This window comes from Schistocerca gregaria, chromosome 2, assembly GCF_023897955.1.
Source record: "Schistocerca gregaria isolate iqSchGreg1 chromosome 2, iqSchGreg1.2, whole genome shotgun sequence".
Taxonomy (NCBI): Eukaryota; Metazoa; Arthropoda; class Insecta; order Orthoptera; family Acrididae; genus Schistocerca; species Schistocerca gregaria.
This window is the reverse complement of record NC_064921.1, coordinates 699,306,224-699,332,222: the sequence shown is the minus strand read 5'-3', so window position 1 is coordinate 699,332,222 and position 25,999 is coordinate 699,306,224. Positions and strand designations below refer to the sequence as shown.

The 25,999-nt window shown below is 39.6% G+C and overlaps 1 protein-coding gene across 1 annotated transcript in view; it reads left to right on the top strand.

The window, feature by feature from the left end:
* The window catches only part of LOC126334788 (DNA polymerase nu-like), a 451,725-nt gene that overhangs the window by 304,773 nt on the left and 120,953 nt on the right, over positions 1-25,999 (top strand). The window contains exon 11 of the mRNA XM_049997409.1: positions 21,627-21,727. Coding sequence (XP_049853366.1) covers positions 21,627-21,727 — 101 coding nt within the window. The remainder of the gene's footprint in view (positions 1-21,626; positions 21,728-25,999) is intronic.

Here is a 25,999-nt window from a genome sequence, read left to right as displayed (position 1 = left end):
TTTGTTCTACATGATATCCTTATCCTACTAGTCAGCCACCCTGGATGCCTTTTACTGCTAGTACCCTGCTTAGAACATTCTAATGGAAAGCAACTCTCAAAGAGCATGAGAAATGTGTTAAGGAAAGCATTATATTTATCATCTATGTTATTGGCGCTATAAACATCATGCCACTCTTGTTCCTGACGAGGTTTAAAAAACTCTCTATTGTTGTTGGATTAACTTTCCTACATAGCTTGTAAGTATATGTGACACTTATTTGAGTACAAAAGCCTGTTAGTGTTAAAATTTGTGCATCATGGTCTGAAAGGGCATTCACCCTTTTACCAACAGAATGCCCATCTAGTAACAAAGAATGAATAAAAATATTGTCTGTGGTTGTGCTACTGTTCCCCTGCACCATACCTGGAAAAAACACAGCCTACAACCAACATCCTTTTTCTTGCACCATCATCCTATAAAGTGAATCAAGAACCCTTTCTAGCTTGAGCAGAAATGCTCTGAAGTCAGGGTTAGGGGACCTATAAGCAACAACAATTGGAAGTTTAGTTTCACTAAATTCAACTGCCCCTGCACAACATTCAAATTTATGTTCAGTGGAGTGCTGTGATACGTCATGTTGCAGACAATGCTTGCATATGTATCCTAGAAAGTTTCAGTCTGGCCTCTTAGCAACATAGGACAGTTGAAGAGAAGCCTAATGGATTTAGTGGTGGTCAATTTCTTTTACTCCATTGATGACTGTCTTAACTGAACCAACTGATGTACTTGCGAAGTAACACCTAACTTCAGCATAGTTTCACTGCAATAATGCAGTATATGTACATAACCTTGTGGGGGGAAATTGGTTGGTAGCCTTGCGTGAGATGAGTTTAAGAGGCTGTAGTAGGACACAGATACTCAAAACATGGATCAGGCAGAGCTTATCACATCAGACAAATCTGATCCATAACTCATTTTTTTTTTTAAATTAATGTTATCTGATTTTATTACTGAAGGTGTGGAACTTGGACTGAAGACATATACCTACTGTATCTATCTAAATAAAAGTGATATGAATTGCTAATTGCCCAAATGGGAAAGCAGTTCGTGATCTCTTTCAGGAAATTGAATGCATTTGTAGATTGCTGATTAGAGAACATTCAAACCAGAAACATATACAGGCCTATAATTGGCTTGTTTAAGCCACCAACCCCAACTGCAGAGGCCTGAGAAATGTGGTTCTTGACATATGTCAGTATACAGTCAGTGGGCTGAGTGTGGGACAAAAAGTTGCTTGTGAAACTGGAGAGAAGTTATTGTTTTTGCATGACATGAGTTGAAGTATGTGTGATGAAAAATATATCTGAACTTAGATAGTGACTTTTTGTTTGTCACTGTGTAAAAAAAGTAAACAGCCTGTTTGAATGTAGGATAGTACAGATTTCCTGTTGAGCCATCTTGGAATTAGACATTGTGAGTGCACAAAATTTAAAGATTAGTGGCATCTTTAAAAGTACAACCTTGATGTTAACATTTGTTTAGAGAGGTATACTGCTTGCCAAGGGAAAATTCTATATGGCATAAAAGTGGTTGAACTGAAAGATTTTAGCTTTGCTCACCAACAGTGCTATTAATCTATATTTCTCATGTGAGCATCACCAATGAAAAAATGAGCTTTGCTAACTCAGAATTCACGTCGTATTTCAAAATTCTTTGCTGATCTGCTCATAACATTCATTTGTTTCATGCGAGGAATGCTGCAAATTATCTTCAAATTCTTCGTTTAATTTCAAAGTTTTTGGTCGTGTCTGATTTTGCAGTGTTGCTTGTAATGCACTGTTGTCTTGGTTAGAGTACAAAAAAATTGAACACATACTAAATTTGATAGTTGTGCATTCCCCTAATGCTACTCACTTTTTTGGCTTGGATGCCTTTACCGGCTTTGGATTCCAAGTAGGGGAGCTAGTTAATTTAGTGTTGGACAAAGTATATTTTTCTGATATTTACGCCCTGTCCACTTCATATAAGGAGATTTTTGAATCAGCACTCAGCTTTGCACATAACTTTATGGCTCACATTTCTCAAATCCTTCTGCAGTGACTTAATTTTGATGAACTCACCCACTTCCATTTGAGGATTGTGATGCTGTTCAGACAGCACTTGCATGGCTTCAGGACCAAAGCTTTATTTCCATAGTTAACACCAGCCAATGGGCAATGCCTATGGCACTCATTAAATAATTGATTGGGTCATTATGTATCTGTGGTGATTTCAAGTCCACTATTAATTCCCAATCTAATGTTGATCTGATTATGTAGGCTTTCCCACCATAATAAGTTTTGTAAGTCTCTTCGTTTTTGCTGTCGGATCCTAAAATCAACTTGACTCGATACCACACTGCCAGGTTTTGTAAGCGATGACATCTCGGTCAGCGAAGGATTCCAAATGGTACTTTGGGACACAGTGTTCATCGAAAGCCGACGCACACAGATTCGTATCTGCATCCTAAGAGTTGTCATCCACTGCACCAACGCAGTGGCATCCTTAGGACTTTGTTAAGGAGAGCATATGCCATTTCTGACGTGGATAGCTTAACCCAAGAACTTGTGCATTTAATGGCTGTTTTTAAGGAAAATGGATACTCCAAGAAGCAGATTCGTCGGACTATGGAGTTTGGACCATCTCCAGGGGTGCACAAAGAGGAACATAGATCGGTGGCCTTTCTTCCTTATGCTGGAGGCTCTGTGAAAGATGATTTGGAGCTTAGGAAACCTGGTGTGTACAAAATTTCGTGTCAGTGTGGGAAACCTTACGTTGGCCATTCCATTTGCACAGTGCATGACAGGTGTGTGGAACATGGCCGTCATACGAGACTACAACTGCCGGAAAAATTGGCAGTAGCAGAACACTGCTTAAATGAGGGGCACAGTATGAAATTTGATGAAACTGTGTTAGTCGCCAACATTTCCGGTTTTTGGAACAGTGTCTATAAAGAGGCGATTGAAATTAGGTTGGTGGTGTTCTGACCCTACCATGTACCCAATGTCCACCTAAAGTGATCGGCAACCCCTCTGACACTGAAGCATATGTATAAGGCATTGTGTCCCTAGATTTCATCAATGACAACAAGGACAACTGATGGCAGGACAAGTGCTACCAGAGGTCCTCCCTGTCAGGGGCCTATTTCGTCCACCATGTCATGTGTGCGGAACTGGATTGGCAGGAATTCCTACATGCCATGGATATATACAGTGGCGCAAGCAGACACATTGTAAGTTCACTCCAGCAGAGCTCTGGGCCACTTCATGCATTGGCTCTTAGCAGGCCATCAGTCAGAGCCCAGTCGGAAGCCAGCGCAGCAGGTCCTACAACTTTTCAGCAATATCCTGAGAGATGCCTGTTAGCCAGGTATGCTGTACACACAGTGCACATTGTTAGGAATTATCAGTGGCTTTGTCTACATGTCCCATTATGTTTATTCACTGTGTGTCCCAGGCATATGCCTGTTAGTGTCTGGGAAGTTGCATTATTTCTTATTGTGAAGATTTTGTCCCTTGTTATTAAAAATCTCTACTGTGGTCATAATATACTCTTGTTCTTGTTTACCTGTTTCTTATTACTGCTTATCAAGCATCTCCCCATGGAAATACAGCAGTGGCGATGTGATATTTGGATCCAGGTGGTCCCATAAAGATTGGTCACCATATTAGTGAGGTTTACAACAGTGTCTACCAATGGATTCCAATGCCCTTCTCAGCTGGACCTCATGGCTAAAGGATTTTGTGGTGGAACTCCACCCTTTCCCCCTTTTGACAAGAAATTAAAATCTTAGATGAACTACATGACGCGCATTAAGCAGCATTTTCTGGTGTTTGGTATCTCATGTGATTCCCATCATAGGGCATTTCTCCTTGTCTATGTTGGACCAGAGGTTTACCAACTCATTCAGAAATTGAAATCTGAATTAGAACCACATGCAGCATCATACAAGGAAGTGAAATTTTGCTTGCAAGAAAATTTTGTCTTGAAGGCCATGCAGTTGTGCCACAACATAAAATTTTCAGCTGCCATAAGAAGGGGGTCAGTCCTACTGGAAATGGATCACAACACTCCAAGGTCTTTCTCGGGAATGCCAATTTTGGTGTTCCAATGAAGCACATAAACAGTCTCACGCCATGTTACACATTTGGGACATGCTCCTGGTACATGCACCTGATGAAGGGCTTCAGATGGACTTACTGAAACTGATAGATCCCACGTTGGATGATTGCCTTTAGATTATTTGAGCTTTCAGGCAGTTCATCTTTGCGTCAGCTTCCATACAAGATCCATTGTCCCGCTTGTTAAATCGGCAGCCCCTGTTCCCTACAGGCTTTCCACCTATTGGTAAATGGACATTCCCTGCCAACAGCCTCCAACAGTTGCCTTCCTCCATTAACTGTTTCATCACGCATCCTCGGTACCAGTGCCAGTTTCACCATGCCAAATGTTTCTCCTGTGGCAAGACAGGTCACAAAGTAGAGGTCTGCCAGTCCTCCACCAAGATGCATGTGGATTCAGCTCAAGTGAATATTTTCCTGATGGAGGAATCAGGCATGGTGGCCCCAGAGACGCTTCCAAGTCCATGCCATTCTTCCTGTCCAGAGATCAACAAAAGTCCTTCCAGATATCTGTCAATTTTCACCCTATCAACCTCTAAAAGTGGACACCTGTTCTACTGCCTTGACCATCATATGGAACACCTACCAGTGGTTAGGCTCTCCTCCAGTGCAACCATTCTTTCAGTGCCTCTGCAGTTACAAGCAATGACGCAGTGGAAGTTGTGGTGTTTCCACCTGTTTTTATTTATTTCATTTGCTGTCCTCAGTGTCGACTTACTTTGTTGCTACACTGGCTGAAAAATGGGGTTTGTGGATTCCGACACTGACTACTTTAAATGATGTAGCTGACAGATGTACAGTTATGTTTTACAGTACTTTAATTTCACTGTCCACAACCCCCTAATAATACACAGTTATATGGCCAGTGCACTATTATGTAACCTTCAATAAGCCTCATTAATAGTTAGCAGGCAAAACTCCACATACTGCTACAATAATTTCTTGTTTAACATCTACGAGCAGTAATACCTAACCACAAAGTTCACAGTTTTAGAAGAACAATCAGGTATGTATGGAGCAGTCACTGTCATTGGTTTTTACACATGGCCTAATTGTTTAACACTTATTTCACAGTTAAATTGAAGCATTGCTGTTGTTCTAACCAGCACAGGTTACTTGTCTGAAACTCGGTCGTGGACTGACTGTCTCATGACCAAAAATTGGGCCCTTAGGCGTCATCACAATAATCGGTACTGAAACTACACATTGTTCAAAGTTAAATTACAGAAATTACGATTAAAACTTAACTTTTTAAATTAACTGAATACATAAAAATAAATTTTCTTTTTAACAGTCTCTTCTACTGCAAGAGTTAGGCCGAATTATTTGTTTATTAACATATATAGTTATGCAAACAATACTTTTGATAAAACTGTTAATAAACTTGAAATTAATTCAGAGCTGGCTTTGCTAACATGTTTCTGACTATAACCAAATAGATACTTTAAGAATACTAGCATTTCATCTTCCAAATGTTTACAATTATTACAGAATTTATTTTGTTTATATGTCAACAATAGACTTTTAATTTTTACCCCTATAATGAAAGTTACTAACTAGTAATAACAAAAATAAATTAGAAAATCAATTACATAAATAAAAATAAGCACAAAATTAAATCTGGTGTTATATTTTTTTAAACTGAGGGCCAACCTTTCTCTTTTATGAAAATGTAGATTATATTCATGTATGCTAATGGTAAATAATTAAAAGTAACAAAACGAATTTAAAGGAGGCAGATGGCAAAACAAGAGGAGAATTACCATTATCCCAACTTCCTTCATCACATAGTCAAAGGACAGTTCACAGCCCTCTTCCAGTTTGGGACAATTATCTGTAAAGGGTGCCTCCTTGTCAGTGATAACCGAGGGGTTACAGACTTATTAAGACTTGACATCTTTGCAGGTTTGGGACTAGAAGAGCACAATTTGAGCAGTGGCATCCAGCCGGGCACTGACATTCCTTACTTCTACACTCTTCATGAGAAGTATCATTCAGTATTTTAACCTTGTACTATGGGCAGTGTGGGTTTTGAAGCACATATTATCCTCTTCCCAACAGCCATGCCCCACTTTTTCGAGGCTAGGAACGTCTCATTCACCATGAGGGATAAGTTGCAAGACACTAGCATCTTGATGGCTGTTTCCAAAACTCAGTAGACAACACCAATCATGTTGGTCGACAAATCAGATGGCTTCCTCCACATACGTGGTGATTTCAAGAACACGATTAATGCACAATCCATTGAGGATGCTTACCTTATTCCAAAGATGGACGATATTCTTACCCAACTGACTGGGCACAAGGTCTGCATGAAAACTGACCTCAAGGATATATGTCTACAGCTTCTGCTGGATCAGATGTTGTGTGAATTGCTGGTAAGCAACACACCATTCTGTCTCTTCTGCTACAACTGCATCCCTATTGATATTGAGAGTGCCCCAGTGATATTTCAGCAATATTTGGAACGCATTAGGCAGGAAGTGCTGGGCACAGTCAACTACCTAGATGACATCAGAATTGCAGGACAGTCCATACAGGACTTGGCTGATAACCTAGATGCTCTTTTCTCCTTCCTCCAAGCTGCAAATTTTCATTGTAACTGGGAGAAGTGCCAGTTTTTCAGTCCTGAAGTGCAATATCTGGATCATATCCACAGCACTTTAGGAATCTAGATAAGGCTGAAATAGGTCGAGGCTATGCAGGATTTATCACCACTGACAAATGTTAAGCAACTTCAATCCATGTTGGGCAACCGGAATTACTATTGTTAAGGTCCTTCTACATGGTGCAATTGTCGCTTCTCTGCTGCACTGTCTCTTATGCAAGAATGTGGCATGTAATTGGGACACTAGCGACCAAACTTTCCAGGCCCTTAAGCAGGCATTGACTCAGCCCATCTCTCTGATGGCTTACAATCTGTCACTTTCTGTGGTCTTCAAGGTGGATGCATCCACTTATTGTGTAGGAGCCATTCCATTGCATATAGTTGGTGGGGTGAAATAACAATCACCTTCATCTCAAATACATTGGCATCGGCCCAGTGCAGCTATGGACAAATAGAAAAAGAAGCCATGGTCATTGTCTTTGCTTTAAAAAAATCCCATGACTATGTCTTTTTACCCTACTGACTGACCACAAACCAATACTGCCACTATTTCGCACTGATGCCAACATCCCCACAAAATCAGCTTGCCGCCTTCAGTGATGGTCTCTGTTTCTTGTCAGCGATTCCTATGAAATTCACTGCCATTGTACAACTCACCATGCCAACACTGAGCTACTTTCATGGTTGCTGGTAGGTCAGGACTCTTCCTTTGATTCCAGTCTGGAAGTCTGTACACACTTACATACTGAAGATGAAGCAGCTCTTGTCTCACTCCCTATTGATGCTAAATTGGTGGCCCAGTGTTCTGCAGAGGATGTGGTTTTTCATGAATTTCTCCTTCCGGTCCAGTGGGGATGGCTATCAGACTCTCAGCAGATAGTCAGCCCAGACGTTCAAGGTTATTAGCACCACTGGCATGAATTCTCTGCCCTCAATGGTGTCTTGTTGCTTCACGGCAGAAATGGCTGTACTTGAGTGATCATCCCATCCTCTCTTTAATGCCATATTTTACACCTGCTTCGCCAAGTGATTCAGGTATCATACTCCTGCCGAAGCAACATGTATATTGGAAGGGGATAGATAGTGATATTGCTGCCTTGGTGGCCATGTGCACAACGTGTGAAAGCAAACAAGCAGCCCCATCTAGTTGCTACTTTCCATGGATGTAGACATTAACATCATGGTCACAACTACACTTGGATTTTGCAGGCCATTTTCTTGGCCATTCATGGTTGATCGTGATCTATGCAGGATCTAGTTTTCCATGCATCTCCCAGATGTCTTCTACATCATGTCAGCATGTGATTCAAGCCTTAAACCACATTTTTTCTGATCGAAGGTCTGCCAGAAACGAGACATGGACAATGGGCCTCAGTTTAAGTCTGCCTAGTTCACGTCTTCCCATGCATCCAATAGAAATGCTCTTGTCCACATAGCACATTTCCACCCAGTATTGAGTGGTCTGGTGGAGCAGTTCATTCAGACGTTTAAGGATGATCTATTGAAGCTTCACCATCATCACTCTCTGTACAATGCACTCTTCACCTTTCTGGCCTCCTCTAAATTGACAGCACAGGAGGGGACCAGTCCAGATGAACAACTGCATGGATAGCTGCAGTTATCACTTCTCTCCCTCCTTCACCCTCAATAGCCAAAGAAGCCTCCATTACGAGGTCGTCTGTGCATCACTTTTCCATCTGTGATGCCGTTTGTGTCCTAACATTCTCCTGACAATGCCACTATTGGATTCCAGCTGTAGTGACCCAGCTGTTGGGACAGGCAATTGTTCAAATGCAACTCCCAAATGGTTCACATTGTTGCAAACATCTGAAGCAAGTCTGCCCTAGGAAACTACCATTGGCAACGAACACAAAACTCCGGGCCTTTCCTTGTTCCAAATTGTGATGAAGCAAGTTGGGATAATTTTACTTCCCTTCTTGTTTTGCCATCTGCATCTTTAAATTCATTTTTCACTTTTGACTAATTACCATTAACATATGCGAGTATAATCTGTATTTTCATAAAAGAGAAAGGTTGGCCTTCAGTTTTAAATAATATAACACCAGATCTAATTTTGTGCTTAGTTTTAAGTATGTAAATGATTTTCTAATTTATTTCGACTATTCCTAGTTAGTATCTTTTGTTATAGGGTGAAAGCAGTAATTGTTTTGTAACTAAAGTCTGTCGTTGACTTACAAAGAAATATAAATTCTGTAATAAATAAAGACATTTGTAAAGCGAAACCCTAGCATTCTTTAAGTATTTATTTGGCTCTATTCGAAAACATGTTAGCGAACCCAGCCCTTCATTAATTCCAAAGTAATTAACAGTTTTGTCAAAAGTATTGTTTATGTAACTATATATTTTAATTTCATCATTTAAACAAATAATTCACCCTAAGCCTTGTAGTAGAAGAAACTGTTAAATGGAACACATTTTTTATGTATTCAGTTAATTTAATGAGTTAAGTTTTAATTGTAATTTCCATAAATTTAACTTAGAATAATGTGTAGTTTCAGCACCTATTATTGTTGAGGATATATAAGGGACCGATTTTTGATCATGAGACAGTCAGTCCACGGCCGAGTTTCAGACAAGGAACCTGTGTTGGTTAGAATGACAACAATGCATCAACTGAACAGTGAAATAAGTGTAACACAATTAGGCCATGTGTTAAAGCAATGACAGTGTCTGCTCCATATGTACCTTTGGATTCTTCAAGAACTGTGAACTTTGTGGTTATGTTTTTACTGCACATAGATACTCAGCAGTAAACTATTGTAGCAGTATGTGGATGTTTGCCTGCAAACTGTTAATGAGGCTTATGGAAAGTTAAAACAATAGTGCACTGGCCATATAACTGTGTAATATTGGGGGCTTGTGAACAGTGAAAGCGAAAGACTGTGAAATGTAAATGTGCATCTGTCAGATACATCATTTACAGTAGACAGTAGTTGTAACAACCTATTTTCCAGCCAGTGTAGCAGCCAGTACGTCAACACCAAGGACAACAACCAAAGACATAATGAAAGTATGTGATATTGTCTGCATCACAGCAGGACGCTGTTGCCCAGGCTTCACTTCTGGTGGCTCCTTTGTCTTCCCCTGTGAATGGTGGTCTTCCATTGCCCAAGCTCGGGCCAACACCAATTGATGTTGAGCAGAGTGCTTGGGACCAACATCTACCAAGGGGCCCTGCTGTTGCCATGTAAATTGACCCTGATGGCAAAATCAACTACTGTCTCTCTCATCCTCTTATGGGGAAGAGATTCCATGTATCTGAAGATCATCTATATGGATTGGCAACCCCTCAGAAACTGAAGCTTCACAGGGTTATGTATGTACAAGGCATTGCCTCCCCATGCTGTATCCATCACAACAAAGATGGCAGACAGCAGGAAAAGTGCCACTAGAGTTCCTCCCTGTCAGGGATTTAATTTCTCCACTGTGTCTTGTGTACAGAACGGCATGAATTCCTACACGCCTCGGCCATATGTGGTGGCATTGGGAGTTCAGTCTTCCAAAGCTCTTTGTGCCAGCTCTTAGCAGCCCATCAGTCAGAGCTCAATCGGAAGCCACCACAGTGGGACCTACGACTTTCCAGCAATATCTTGAGATGTATCTGTCGGCCAGTTATGCCAAATGCTCAACCTCCATCATTAGGGATCATCAGTGGCATAGTCTTCATGTCCCACTACATTTATTCACTGTGTGTTCCAGGTATGTGCCTGTTATTGTCTGAGAAGTTGCATTATTTTTTATTGAGAAGAATTTTTCTTTTGTTAATAAATCTCTCACCGAGGCCGTAATAAACCTATGTTCTGTATACCTGTTCCTTATTATTGCTTATCAAGTGTCTCCCTGCGAGAGGTGTAACAGTCCCACCACCCTCTTGGCACCAACATGGGATTTGATAGCCAGGAAACTGTTTTACCCTGGATCAACGCCTATAAATGACCTTTGATGAATACCTCATAATGGTGCATGAAGTAGCCTTAGCATTGTCCTGTGGTCCAGTGCTGGCTGAGGAAGGTTTTGTCAGTGGTAAGAAAGAATGGCTGGAGCATATTTCTTATAACCTGACCTTACTCACTCAAAACCATGAAGGGCATCTTAACATTGGTCTTGTAGGGCTCTGACAGCTGAGTTACATACTGCTCCCTCTGACTCTGCATCCCCCATCTCCTTCATGTGTCCCATTGGAGGATGTGATGCACATGAAGTTATTGGCCCAGCATTTTTGCCAACATTAAATTGTGTGCTGCTCCTGCCATGCTTGCTGTCTCAATAAGGCATCCCAGTACAATGGTTTTCACCATGACGCAATTGTCCTTTCCTGTGAGAATGTCCATGTCATACAATTCAGGGAGCTATTTGGTTGCTGGCAGTGGACAAACTTTCCAGATTCCTGTATGTGGCACACATGCTGTACACTACCAATCCTGTCATCACGCATGCCATTGAGAGGATTATTACCGTTGAGGGGGCATCTTGCACTCTGGCGTAAGATGATAGGCCCCAGTTTACATTGACTAAGCTGCAGGTCTCCTGTCGCCACAATGCCATCAATCCTATGACCACCACTCCTTTTCACCCCACCTCCTACATGAAGGTTGGGTGTATGGTCCACAGTCTTAAATTCTAGATAAGGAAGGTCTTGCAGGTGTCATTGACCTAGGTTGCTTTCACAGCTTCCTCACAACCTATTGGGCCACACCTGTGTATGGACTTCGCCCTGCCAAATACTCCACAGGCACATGTGTTAGAACTCCCATATCCTGTACAGTGCACCCATCTTACCTACAGGTCCATCTCTCTGCAGGGTGCCTGTATCTTGGCACATATATTCACCTGGTGTCTGGTGTGGGCTGAAGGGACGTTGTAGATGACACGGGCCTTAGGCTGTTTGACGTCACAGCCAGGTATGTCCATTTAACCCATCATCACAACCAGCTCCTGCTGTGACCGTAGTCGTATAATGTTGATGAACTTGCTGCCCCCTCCAAACCCCACACCTGACTCCAGGGGCCCCACTAACTATGTCTCTCACCCTCTCCACTTGCCTCTTGCACTTTAGTATATCCTTTTCCTCTGCCCTGTCCCTCAATCACCAACAATGGCACCAGAGCAGTCTCCTCCTTTGGGAACATTAACACCTCTGCCACCCACACAGTCCTCGACTGGGTCTCCTGCTGGGCAAGAGCCTATGGTGCTAGATCCACTGGCGGCAAGTATCCACTCCTGCCATCACCGTTATAGGATACGACATTTTCAGCTCTGTGTGCCAATTTCAGGAGAGTGGATTTAATACCCCCCCTCAGTGGACACAATCAATGGCACTACGTTTAGCAGGTGCCACAAGAGGTATGGCCACTGAGGCATGTAGGTGAGGCCAATAGCAGCCTGATGCTCCAGTTCTCCAGTTTCATATAATACACTATTTGCATTGTTTCCAATAATGCGTAGCTTCTATACTGATGCCAATCCTGCTCTGGACTTTGACTTGCTATCATTTTTGGTGTTTATTCAGTTCTCCACTAACTGTGGACTTAGCTGTGGTGTTTAGTGAGAGCAGGCATTGCCTGAAGAGGAAACAGCAACTGCTGAAATTATGTTTTTCAGGAGAGCCACAAGTCACTTTCAGTAAGTTTTAGTGATCACTTTAGTTTTATAATATTATAAGAGCATCATCAGAATCACTGAAATTTACACTGTGAAATAAACAACAAAGTGGGACAATATGTAATCTTGCTTTCATATTAATGAATGTATTCCATTTACAGTATGGTAACTTACACTTAGAGTACAGTAGGCTCTGAGCACTATGGGACTTAACATCTGAGGTCATCAGTCCCCTAGAATGTAGAACTACTTAAACCTAACTAACCCAAGGACATCACACACATCCATACCCGAGGCAGGATTCGAACCCGTGACCATAGCAGTCGCGCGGTTCCAGACTGAAGCACCTAGAACCACTCAGCCACACTGGCTGGCAGAGTACAGTAGTTGGCTGATTACATAGCTGGTGCTAGAAATTGAGTTGAATGTACAACAGTGTCTGCAACATCCATGGCAATGTGCATTCAAAGATAATGTAGTATTCTTATTGTACAAGATAATGTTCCACATATATACTTATTGATTCAAATCCATCTCATGAATAACCAATGTATTTCAGTTACTACACTAACATCAAAATATGACAATATTATGAAAAGGATATTGCTATTCACCAGTAGTGGAGATGCTGAATAGCCATCTGCATCATACCCACTAACACCAGATTTTCTGAACTGCGCAGGTGGAAACTCTCCCTATAACATATCCTACATTCCCGTAACCCTCCTGGCCTCAACCTTCATTGGCTGGCCAAGGTGGCCGTGCGGTTCTCGGCGCTACAGTCTGGAACCGGGCAACCACCATGGTTGCAGTTTCGAATCCTGCCTCGGGCATGGATGTGTGTGATGTCCTTAGGTTAGTTAAGTTTAATTAGTTCTAAGTTCTAGGCGACTGATGACCTCAGAAGTTAAGTCTCATAGTGCTTGGAGCCATTCGAACCATTTTGAACTCAACCTTCGTTAGTCACTGTCCTTTACCTATATCCTTCCCTGTTCACAGCCTTTTTACTTCTCTCTTTTTTTCTGCTGAAGCCCGCCCCGTCCACCATCTAACGTCCTGACTGGACGTAGCTGCCCTACCATCTCCCTACCTTGTCCTGTATGCACCCACCAGGCAACACTTTACCGGCCACCACCTCTAGCCTGCTATCCTTCCCCCTCCCCATCCCAGCCTCCTCCTTACCCCCAGTGCTCAGTTTGCTTCTCATATTGTGCACTGATGTGCACAGTCTGGCCTTGGCATGCAGTGGTGTGTGTGTGTGTGTGTGTGTGTGTGTGTGTGTGTGTGTGTGTGTTGTTGTTGTTGTTGTTGTTGTTGGATTCTGTTGAAGTCATGTTTGACTGAAAGCTTCATTTGACAGTCTTTTTGTTGTTTCTGTCTGTGACTCTGCATCTCTGCTATATAGTGAGTAACATCTATACTTCTCGTAATATTATCATTCTTCCATCCTGGGTTTTCCATTGTTTACGGTAAGCAGCTTCCATTTGTTAAGTACTCCTTATTCTTATGGGAAATAGAAATTTAAATTTCTGCTGCCACTTTGGGCATGTGTATAGACAACTTTTCTGCACTGGACAAAATATCATTGTGCTGCAATGTCTGTCAAAATACATCTTCAAAATATCTTTACAAATGTATTGCCAAAAATATACATAAAAACCTGTTTTTTTTTATTTCTGTTAGGATAACATGGCAGGCAGCTGAGACTGGTTATCTAGAGCATTTGATCAAATAAATTCCTGTAGAAATACGAATTTTGTAACAAACTAAAGTAGTTTACCATTTTTTGATGTTAGTGAAGTAACTGAACTGCATTGGTTTTTCAAGAATTAAATTCAAAACAATAAGTGTATCTTTGGATGCACACTGCCATGTACATTACAAACACTGTTGTACTTCCTGTTTAATCTTTGGTGCTAGCAAAGTAATCAGCAAATTACTGTACTTTAAATGGAAGTTACCTTACTGTAAATGGAATATGTCCGTTAATGTCAATGTAAGAGTCCATATTGTCCCACTCTGTTGTATATTTCACAGAGTAAATTTCAGAGATTTTGATGAAGCTCTTGTAATGTCATAGAACAAAAATAGTCGATAACACTTCCTGAGTGCGATTTGTGGCTGTCCTGAAAAACTGAACTTAGCTGTGTTTGCAATTTATGCATTTGTAACAGTTAGGAGCACTTTAAATAGTTTTCTTGCTGCTATTTTGCTACAAACTAATTAATCATGTAATTATAATACTTTGCACTTTTGTATCAGTCTGGTATATTGTATTACAATTCTGAGTCGCTGAATTGGCAGCTTTTACCAACATGTATCCATTGACATCTTGGTTGTTAAAATGTGATTATTATTGTTTATAATCTTAATTTTACAAATTCCAGCACTTTCCTACCTTTTATTCTCAATACCTTTTGAAACAACTATCATATGGAGAAGCCATTATCACCAGTAATTTTCCTTCAGAGTTTACTATGAGCTGGTGTACTTGCTTATCATGCAGCATATCAGTAACCTTGTTTACAGTGTCTCTTGTAACATTATTCGTCATATTCTGCCATGCTGCCTGTTCAGGACATAAGCTATTTATTACCTACCATTGACTACTAGTGCCCACTGGATTATCCATTACATCATTATTATCATGTTACTGTGTATCTGCTCTTAGTGATCACGCCCTCTGGTCTCCAGCTACAGTTCCAGTGCACTCTTGTAGCATGCTGATATTCATCAGCGTTAGTGTCTACAAGGCTGTGCCAGAGGCCTTTGCAGTCTGCCACATTTAACTCTCATCCGTTTAATGAGTCCTTTAAGTTAGACCTTGTATTAGGGTTAGTTTACATTCCACTTGCATATGGACAACAAAAGAAATTACATTTTCACTGCTTCTGTCTGCATGGTAATTAGTTTAATTTTGTCTTCATGGTCTCTGTGGGAATGATACATTGAAAGAGGTAGTATATTGCTAAAAGTCAACTTAATAGTGCAAATGGTTCAAATGGCTCTACGCACTATAGGACTTAACATCTGAGCTCATCCGTAAATTAGTCGTAGAACTACTTAAACCTAACTAACCTAATGATATCACACACATCCATGTCCAAGGTAGGATTCGAACTTGCGACCATAGCAGCAGCACGATTCCAGACTCAAGCGCCTAGAACCGCTGGGCCACAGCAGCCGGCAACTTAATAGTAGTGCTTGAATCTTTGTAAGTAGGCATTCATAGAATAACAGGCATCTATCTTCAGTTGTCTCACAGTTCAGGTTCTACAGCTTTCCTGTGACATTTTAGGGTTCAAACACTCCAGTGACCATTTATGCTTCCCCTCTTTGGCTATATTCTATACCCCCAGTAGACCCATTTAGTATTGTTCCCACACATGTGACCAGACATGCCTTTTTTAACTAAATGTTGCTTGATTGTGAGTCTTATGGTGTAGACCAGAATGCACAATTGATTTTCATAAGTCTATGGTCCTTTTGTTTAGTCTAGGTGTCATACATTGGGACAAACAAACTTTAAGCTTTCTACTTCTTCTGAAGTAGAAAACCTGCACCAATTTATACAAGCACATCTCACACACATGACCACTGCCTGTGGCTGCTATGACCAGACTGCCTGTGCCCTTATTGACACAAAACTGAAGAAAATCGTCAGATGTGATTTGTTGTCCATTGGCTGAGACAAAGATTTTGGGAATACCTAAAAGACACAAAATATAGAACAATGCTGATACAGTACTAACAGTATTGGTTGATGTTGTGGGGGATACAAATGGAAATTTATTGTATGTGACTACCACTTCAAGGAACTTGAGTGCAAAAAATCTGAAGTCACTGCTAAATCTAAAGGTTTTTTAAATTTTCTGTGTTCTTTCAAACTTACCTTTGGCACTACACTAATTATTAAAATTTTAGAGACAGCTGAAATTCTGAATACTTTTCTACAGAGTTCCTCTCTACAGCTCCAAAAAGCCATTGACAATATTAATGGTGTCTCAGATGTTGTGAAGTTATCTCAAATTGATGATAGTTTTGATGAAATATGAGGCTATTGCTGCTTGGAACTGACCAACAAAGTTGATGTTGAAGATCCTAAATTTCCAACCGTTCAAAAGATTTCTCTTGATGATGGTGCTCTGCCCTATGCTTTTGTCAGCCCCACGATTGTTCTGAGGTTTTTGATATTATGATTCAGTGTTTTGAGGATCGATTTTCCAGAGCTCCTATGACTCAGTTCAGAGAAATAGAAACATTTCTTCGTCTCAGCACTAAAGATTGCATGCAGGAATGTAACAGAATTTTATAAAGATGACTCTGACCCAGAAAGATAAGCTTTGCCTACAAATATGATGTTAGATGTGAGTAAGTATAAAAATTATTTCATTGAAAGTACAGAAGACTTAATATGCTTCTTTTACTCAAACATGCATATTGGTTAATTGATTCCTGAGGTGATGAAATTGATGAAGATTGCTTTAACAATTCCTATTTCTGAATGTCCAGTAGAATTTTCTTTCTTTACCCTTACAAGATTAATAACTTTCCCTGAATAACACCATGATGACATGGAAACTGAACGACAATGTTATCATGCATGTCCATAAACAAGAAACAAAGAACTTGAACCTTGACTCTATGGCAAACATTTTCATCAAATGGCCCACTGTTCATAAGAACACACTCTTTATGAGTGAGAAGAGACATAGAGTTTGTTTACATTTATCAAGTGTTGCTCATTCAAAAATACCTGAAACTGGATCTTCATGATGGTTAGTTTTCAACATCTTTGAAGTGTGATTTAAAATATCCACATTTATTTTCAAAAGCTGTCACCCCTACCACAATGTCTTTTTAAAAGACACTTTTTGACAAACTAGTTATCAACATGTGATGAAGTTATGAAAAGAGGTCCATTGCCATACAGTGGTACAACCCACCTCAACAAAATCTGCCACAACACCAGCCACTGCTGGCAAGCCAGGGAAAGTTGTAAAGCCTGCTGGCCTCATTGCTTGTCCAAAATTATCCTCTAAGGTCCAGCAGGTAAAACTCAGCCTTAAAATCATACACCAGAATCTTGGTAGTCTTAGAAATAAGCATAATGATCTAGATGTAATTTCACGGATTGACAAACTCGATATATTAGTTGTAACTGAACATTGGTGCAATGAAGCTCTGATTAGCATTAGTCAACCATTGTGTATGAAATTCTGCACAGCCTTCTGTAGAAAAGACAAGACTGGGGGAGGTGTAGCAATTGTCACTGTAAATGAAAGTCATTTTAATGTTATTGATGTGAGTGCCTTCTGCTTGGAAGGAGTCTCAGAATTTTCTGCAATAAACCTAAAATGGGGTAGAGATAACATAACAGTTATCGGTGTTTACAGGCCACTTGCAGCAAATACAGATACCTTTTTTGTAAATCTTTCTGACTTGCTTGTATATATAGACACAAAATTTTCTGGGCCAAATGGTCATGTAAATATTATAGTTACAGGGGATATAAATATAGATTTATTAACAAATGATGTCGGCACCAAAAAGTTACATCATCTGTGTGATGAATTTAACCTGACCCCACTCATTCGGGAACCCACTAGAGAAATTGGCAATAGTAAAACATGTCTTGACAACATAATAACAAACATGACCCACCTATCCCACAGTGCATCGGTTTTAAAACTAGCCATCTCAGATCACCATGTAGTACAGCTTAAATTGGAGCGCCATGAGGCCCCCACTGTCACTACAAAGCAGCAGTTTGTAACTAAAAGAATAATGTATAATGACAACATAAATAGACTAAACTACATGCTAGCACAAATAAAATGGTTTGAAAATAATAGCTTTTCATATGATACCTTTGCTGCTGACTTCTATTACTGCCTTGATACCACATGCCCAGTTGTAATCACAAAAATGAAACAAACAAAAAATATAAACTAAAATATTTGGGTAAATAGTAATGTCACTGAAGCAAGGGAAAAATTAAAACTACTCCACAGTGCAATGCTGAACAATAGAGAGATTCCTGAGGTAAAGAAAGCCTTCAAAATATATCAAGCACACTATAACGACTTACTCTCACAGACCAGGAGCAACTATGTTGCAAATAAGCTTCAAAACTTACACAACATAACTGCTGGCATCTGGGCAGTCATAAACAGTTTTAGAACCTACAATGACAAATCCTGTATGGACTTTACTATTAACCACAATGGTATGCTCATAAAAGACCAACTGGAAATTGCAAATATAATTAATGAATATTTTTCTTCTGTAGGAGAAGCCATAAATGGCAAACATAAAAACATGCACTACAGTTTTAAAGGTAATACATGTGACCATAGTATACATCTAGCCCCCACAAACTGTGCAGAAATAATGGGCATCATTAGCTCTCTAAAACCCTCTAATTCAGCTGGGCATGATGGCCTAAATACTAATGTTTTAAAAGCCTGTAGCCAAAATGTGTCTGTACCTCTGTCTGCAGCAGTCAACAATATAATAGAATCAGGTACCTTTCCAGACAGACTCAAAATAGCACAGGTAACACCCATTTTTAAGAAAGGTGACAACAACAAAATAGAAAACTACAGGCCAGTCTCAATCCTTCCAAAATCCTTTTCCAAAATAGTTGAGAAAGTTATATACAACAAGATTATAAACTTTTTTAACAAACACAACCTGATGTTCGGAAATCAAAATGGATTCCTAAAAGGTAAATCAACTAGCACTGCAGCTGCTCAAGTAATTGAAGAGGTGACAGGGGGTATCGAAAGCAAGGAACATGTGGCAGGTGTATACCTAGACCTGGAAAAAGCCTTTGATTGTGTGAATGTTGACATCCTATTAGACAAGCTATGGAAAATGGCCATTAGAGGCGCTGATTATGACCTAATAAAGTGTTATATGAGCAATAGAAAACAATTTGTTCTACTTAAAATGGGAAGTGGTGTCTACAAATCAGAGATCACGTGCATAAAATATGGTGTGCCCCAGGGCTCGGTGTTGGGCCCCCTTCTGTTCTTGATCTATGTAAATGGTATTAAATACTGTACTATAAATTCCAAAATTGTTCTGTATGCCGATGACACGTCCATTGTATGTAAACAGGAATCATGTAATGAACTAGAGGCTGAGTGCAATAATGTGACAAAAGAAATTGTTCAGTTTTTTAATGAAAGCCATTTAAATGTAAGCACCAGTAAAACATATTTGATGGAGTTTAACAAAAGTAGTTTGAATAATGAAATTAAATTATACATGGGCAACGAATTGGTAAAGGAAGAGTCTAGTGTAAAATTCCTTGGCATAACAATCCAAAGCAACCTGAAATGGGACACACACATTGACTCCCTAGAAACTAAGTTGTCAAAAATTATATTTGCAATCAGTACTATTAGCAAGTTCTGTAGAGACACCGTAGTACTAAAGCATACCATGCTCTTTTCTCCTCTCACTTGAACTACGGTATTGAAATTTGGGGGGCAACAACCAAAGCTAATCTAGATAAGCTACTCATTCTTCAAAAAAAAGGGGTGTGAGAATAATCTGTGGAGCAAAATATAGGGAATCTTGTCGCAACTTGTTTCCAAAAACAGAGGTGTTAACTGTTATAAACACATACATTCTAAAAGCCATATTGCTTGTGAAAAGACTGCACCCAAACACTTATTCAGATTTCCACCAGTACAATACTAGAAATAAAGAAAGATTTTGCATTGGCAGCCACAGAACAGCACTTTACGAAAGGGGGCCTCAGTACACAGGTATAAAATTAGCTAATGCACTGCTTGTGCAGTCATGGCTCTTCCTACAATTAAACTGAAATATCAACTTAAGAAATTTTTAGTAAAACACCCTTTCTACTCATTAGAAGAGTACCATACTTATATGAAGAACAACAAATGCTTTGTGAAATTATGTGAATAGAAATCAGTAAACACCTTATTGTAATTTTGTTGTAAATAAATGACGTATTCAGAAGACTGTGTCTTGCGTATTGTACAAATAACTTTAATCATTACTGTTTCTTTGTACATGTGCAGTGTACCATTCAATGTTGAATAAAGCTATTATTATTATTATTATTATTATTATTATTATTATTATTATTATTATTGCCTGGTTCATATCTGACAAGAGACTCCTGTAGAAATAGCTTTCAAAAATTTAAAATATACACAACTACATGCCAATATATTTTTTCTCTCGTGTGTTTTGTTTATAAATATTATCATGAGCATAACACATGGGGGTAGAATGACATGCACAGCAAGCATAGAAATCGGAGCTTGGTGCAAAAGGCTGTTCACTACAATGGATCAAAACTATTCAGTGATCTTCCTCCTGAAATAAAGACAGAAATTCATAACAATAATAAGTTTGCGAAAGCATTAAAAATATTTCTGCTAGTAAATGCTTTTTACAGTCTAGATGAATTTCTAAATAAATAGATTGTAAGATTTTAATATTATATAGTACAAGATAATATAATGCCTCTAAAAATGTTATTTAACTTGAGCTCTGTATCCGTTTGTGCCCTGTATATGTTTTTCTGCAGTGTTTTAATGATTCTAAAAAAATGTGTGTCTTCTTTTTTCTGTATTGCTACTCCGAGAAATTACCGTATAAATTTTCATATAATTATGTGCTCAAATGTCTGTATATGCCTGTGAACCCAACACAGTTGGACCTATGGAACATGAAATAAAATCAGTCAATCAATCAATTGATCAGTCAATGAGATCCAATAAAGACAATGTCTCTAACTTTCTTAAACCTGAATGTGCCACAACATATGCTTGTAAATCGCACAGTGAGTACATACTTGCATATTGTGCATGAGTTGGAGTCAATGGACAATACATACCATTCCCTATTTTCCTCTTAAATAGTACAATGTATCACAAGAAACAAAAAATTATTGTATGCTCAAACAATGTTTAGTATTCTTTTCATCAGTTAAAGATGCAGAAATTCAGATCAAGGTATGTTTGAAATTTTGTGTCAACTTTTCCAGAAGAGATTATAATGTGTCACCTGTGTATATATTAGAAATTTTGTTGCCTTAGATAGACAGTCTGTAGTTAAATATCTTTGATCACGAATCACTTTCAGTGAAACTTTTGAATCTGATTAACTGATAATGTCTTACAGTTGTCATTCAATGTAAAATGTATTGTACAAGTTTTGTACTTACTTAAATATCATGATGATTTACATGTGTGTTACTGTTTCAGGGGGCAGCATTGTGCCGCTACAGGGCGTATAACTTCAAGTAATCCAAACCTGCAAGCAATACCAAAACAACCTGTGGTTTTAAAAATTCTGCCATTTGAAGGTAATGTTGTATTTATAAAAGTATTACAAGTACATTCATTTTAAATATTATGTTCTCTGTGGATTACAGTATCTGATAGTTTTACACAGCTATTCGGTTGACATTTGATAGTACAGTACACAATGATAATATTGTCTTACATAGGTTTGCTAATGGTATAGAAATGAAATGCTTCTTATCTTCTTCTAACTGTAAAAAGTATCTAGTGTGTGTACAATCTATTAAATTTTAATCATGGTAACAACAAAGAACCTTCTATCATATTCAGATAATTGATATCCAGAGAACAGCCAGAACAGGCGTAAGTGGATACCTTTGTAACTGCATTTATACTTCACACCCCAGCATATGGTCCACAGAGAATATCTTCTACCAGCATCATTTGGTCTGGTTTTCCTTCCTTGGCAAATGATATTCAGAGAAATATAATGATTATCACATTTACATAAATGACTATGTGCCTTTAACATCATCAATGTGCCTCTGAGCCTTATGGATGTAAGAAATATCACGTATTCCTATGTTTAGGGATATACCAGTGTGCTCCACTATATCTTGTGCTGCACTATATCTTGTGCTGCACTACGTCTTTCTTACAGCTATACCCACTGCAATGTTTAGGAAGTACTTATAACAAAATCATAGTAGACACTGTATACATCTGACATCACTCTTCAGCAGCTAGTGCCATGCTGTTGGTTTTTACTCTTGCTGTACTTATGATTGAGTCATGGGAATTAGGAAAACCTTGTAAATATGATAATATCATAAGCTGTAGTAAATGTTTTCTTTGTTATCCGGCTCACAAAACTTAAATAATACCCCATCACAAGGTAATTAAATCTGATTCCTCTCCTTTGTAAATAGATCACATTCACATGAACTAATGTTCATGTTGTGTTATGTTTACATAAAATATGTTCATGTAAATAATGCAGAGCTCTTAAGTGAATGTTCTTGTATATGAACATTCCAATACGTAAATAAACAGTGAAGTTGCCTTTAATCTATGTTTAACAAACTGGAACTAAAATGTCATACATTGTCTGAAAATGTTAGTAATCTTATTTTTTCATAAATTATTATCTGAGAATCTATCAAAGGTATAAGTACAATTTATGCTGCCTATAGTCACCTTCTTTTAGCAGTTGCTATTGAGCTGTCTGTTACACACTATAATATGTACTGAGTGAACAAATAATAAGAAATTTTGCATATTAACTTCATTAATTCTGAGTTCAACAGTATAGGGCAAAAAAATTGGTTCCTGGTTGGGCCATCTAATTCCACAGACCTATTATATTAATTATAAATTAAATTAATTGTACTATAAATGCCAACAATGTCTTTTAGAACTTGACTTCTCATCATAAAAACTACATTCCCTTTTATTCATGCAGTATCTCATCTTATCAGAACACTTTCTTTGATAGAAATTTGAATCTTTGTACCAGAAGAGTAACCTTATATCTTACACTTTCACCAATAGTTTTATTCCACTCCTTAAGTCCCCTAGTTCCTCTAAATACACTTTAGTCTGAGTATTCATAATGTGGCATCTTTTTACATATAATCCAATAAATAGCTCAAACCTTATCACTCATAAAACCCTCAGTACCACAGAAGTTTCAGTTCTCTTCCTTTACCCCTACTCCCAAATTTGACCATGTTGAACTTGTCAAAGACCTACTCTCCTTCTCCTGATCCCTGCAATGGAAACATTTCTTTGCCACCAGTCCTTCTGACCAAAGCCAAACTCATTCCAACATTGAACCCTGCCTCTCCCACTTCCTACCATCATCCAACCATGATCCTCGCCCTCTTCCGCCTAACTACCACTTGGTCAACTTTTGGGAATTCTGTGCCTCCAACTTGGCCTTACCATTCCTCCCCATGTCCCTTCCTGAGAACATCAATCTTTCAGCAGAAGAAAGAACAGTCTTACACAACTTCATAAGTATCTAATCATCCTAGCTGCACAAAAATGTTCCACAACTATTGTTATGAATTGCAGTGACTATTTGGTGGAAGCCCTCTGCCAGTTATCTGACTCCTCCACTATAAACTCTGCCACAGTAATCCAATCCCAGAAGTCCAGCATAACCTCCAACACCTGCTTAAAGCCTTAGGCCCATTCCAGACACTCTTCCCTGAATGCATTTCCCTCCTCACCCCTATGACACCCTGCACATCCACTTTCCACATGCTCTCCAAATGTCACAAATGTAACAATCCTGTGTGCCCCATTGTAACTGGTTATTGCACCCCAAAATCTCCAACCAATTTCCCATAATCTAGCCTCCCACATCAAAGCTACCAAACATGTCCTTCAGTGCTTGTTCACCATCCCCATCTCTTTACTTCCTGGATCCCTACTCATAATTGCTGAACCCCCCCCCCCCCCTCCCAACATCTCTCCTGCCCATGATCTTACCACTATTGAACACTACCTTTCCCAGTTTCTTCAGACTCCATGCCCACTACCTCATTCCTCACACACTTTACCTCAGCTCACAACTACTTCTCCTTTGAAGATACACAAACAAATTCACAGCACAGCCATGGGCAATTTCCTGGCACCCTCCTATGCCAATCTGTTAATGGGCCATCTAGAGGAGACCTTTATAGCCTCCCAAAATGATAAACCCCTTCTGTGTATAATAATGTATGGAAAGGTTGACTTTACTGAGCACAGTGTACTGGAGAAAGCATGTGCATGTGAGTGACCTAGTGAATGTGTATGTTGGTGTGCATGTTTCTCTTGTGAGCTTGTGAAAGGAATTTAATTCAAAAAGCTAGTAAACCAAAGCTCTGTACCGTCTGTTTGTGTACCTGTCAATGACACAATGCTTCTGCCTTTCAGTGAGTTGTCTCCTTTATTCCTAAATAATTCATTATTCTCAAACTTCACCAATGCCATTTCCCCTCACATACCTGATCCTCCCACTACCCTCAAGAACCATCTACAAAGGAGTGTGTCATTCATCACCCATTACCACCGCAGGCTGGAATAATTGAACCACATCCTTCATCAGAGTGTAGATTACCTATCATCATGCCCAGAAAGAGGCACTTCCTACCCAAGATCCTTCCCACCCCTCCTAAAGTGCTGTTCTGTCTCCAGCCAAACTTCCACAACATCCTAGTCCATCGCTATGTCACTCCCAATGCCAAACCATTGCCTCAGGGATCACATGTCTGTGGAGGACTCAGGTGTGAGATCTGCCCAATCTGCCAACTCAGCACTTCCTATTCCACCTGTCACAGGCTTATCCTACCCAATCAGAGACTGGGCAACCTGTGAAAGCAGCTATGTCATATACGAGCTCTGCTTTAGTCATTGCACAACTTTTTATACTGGTATGACTGGAAAACAAATGTCTACCAGGATGAATAGACAGCATCATGCTGTGGCCAAGAGCAAAGTAGACCAACCCATAGCACAACATGCAGCTAAACCTAGCGTGCTTGATTTCAATGTCTGCTTCACTACCTGAGTCATTTGGATCCTCCCCTTCACCACCAACTTTTCTGAACTTCACAGATGGCAGTTATCCTTACAGCACATTCTCCACTCCCAAAATTATCCCAGCCTGAACCTATGGTAAACCTATTGTCCCCACTCCCTCCATTCAACAGCTTCCACCCCCTCTGTCCTATCACCTCTTCCCTATTCTTGTCCCCTGACTCTGTCTGATGCTTTCTGCCAATGCACCTGCCCATCTTTCCCCTTCCCTGCTCCTCACCTTTTTCACTCCCTGTTTCTCCTGCTCTCCCCTCCTCACCTCCCAGTCCCAAAGTCTCGTGTTGCTGTGCTTGTTGGCAGTCTAGTCCATCTACACTCCATCAGACACAGTGCTCTTCTCTCCCCTTACCCATACCCTGTTATCCCTTTCCCATTCCTGACCACTCCAGAGTCGTGCTTCCATTCTGTGTTACAGTTGCATTCTTCCAGTCTGAGCTGCAATTGTTGGCAGTCATGTGTGGATGAATTGTGCTTCTCTTGTGAATGAATGTGTGTGTGTGTGCATTTCCTTATTGAAGAAGGCTTTGGCCAAAAGCTAAATGTGTAATTGTCTTGTTTTGTCTGCCTTCAACTCAGTGAGTCATTTTTACACTGAGTAGTTATCAAACTTTTCCTTATAAAAATGTTGATATTCCAATCTGTAGGTACCATTGTTTGATCGTGAACTTATATGTTTAGACCAACTAACTGTGATGTCCTGTGTTAAATTCACATGACCCTTTTCTAAACCACAAGGGACTCACTCC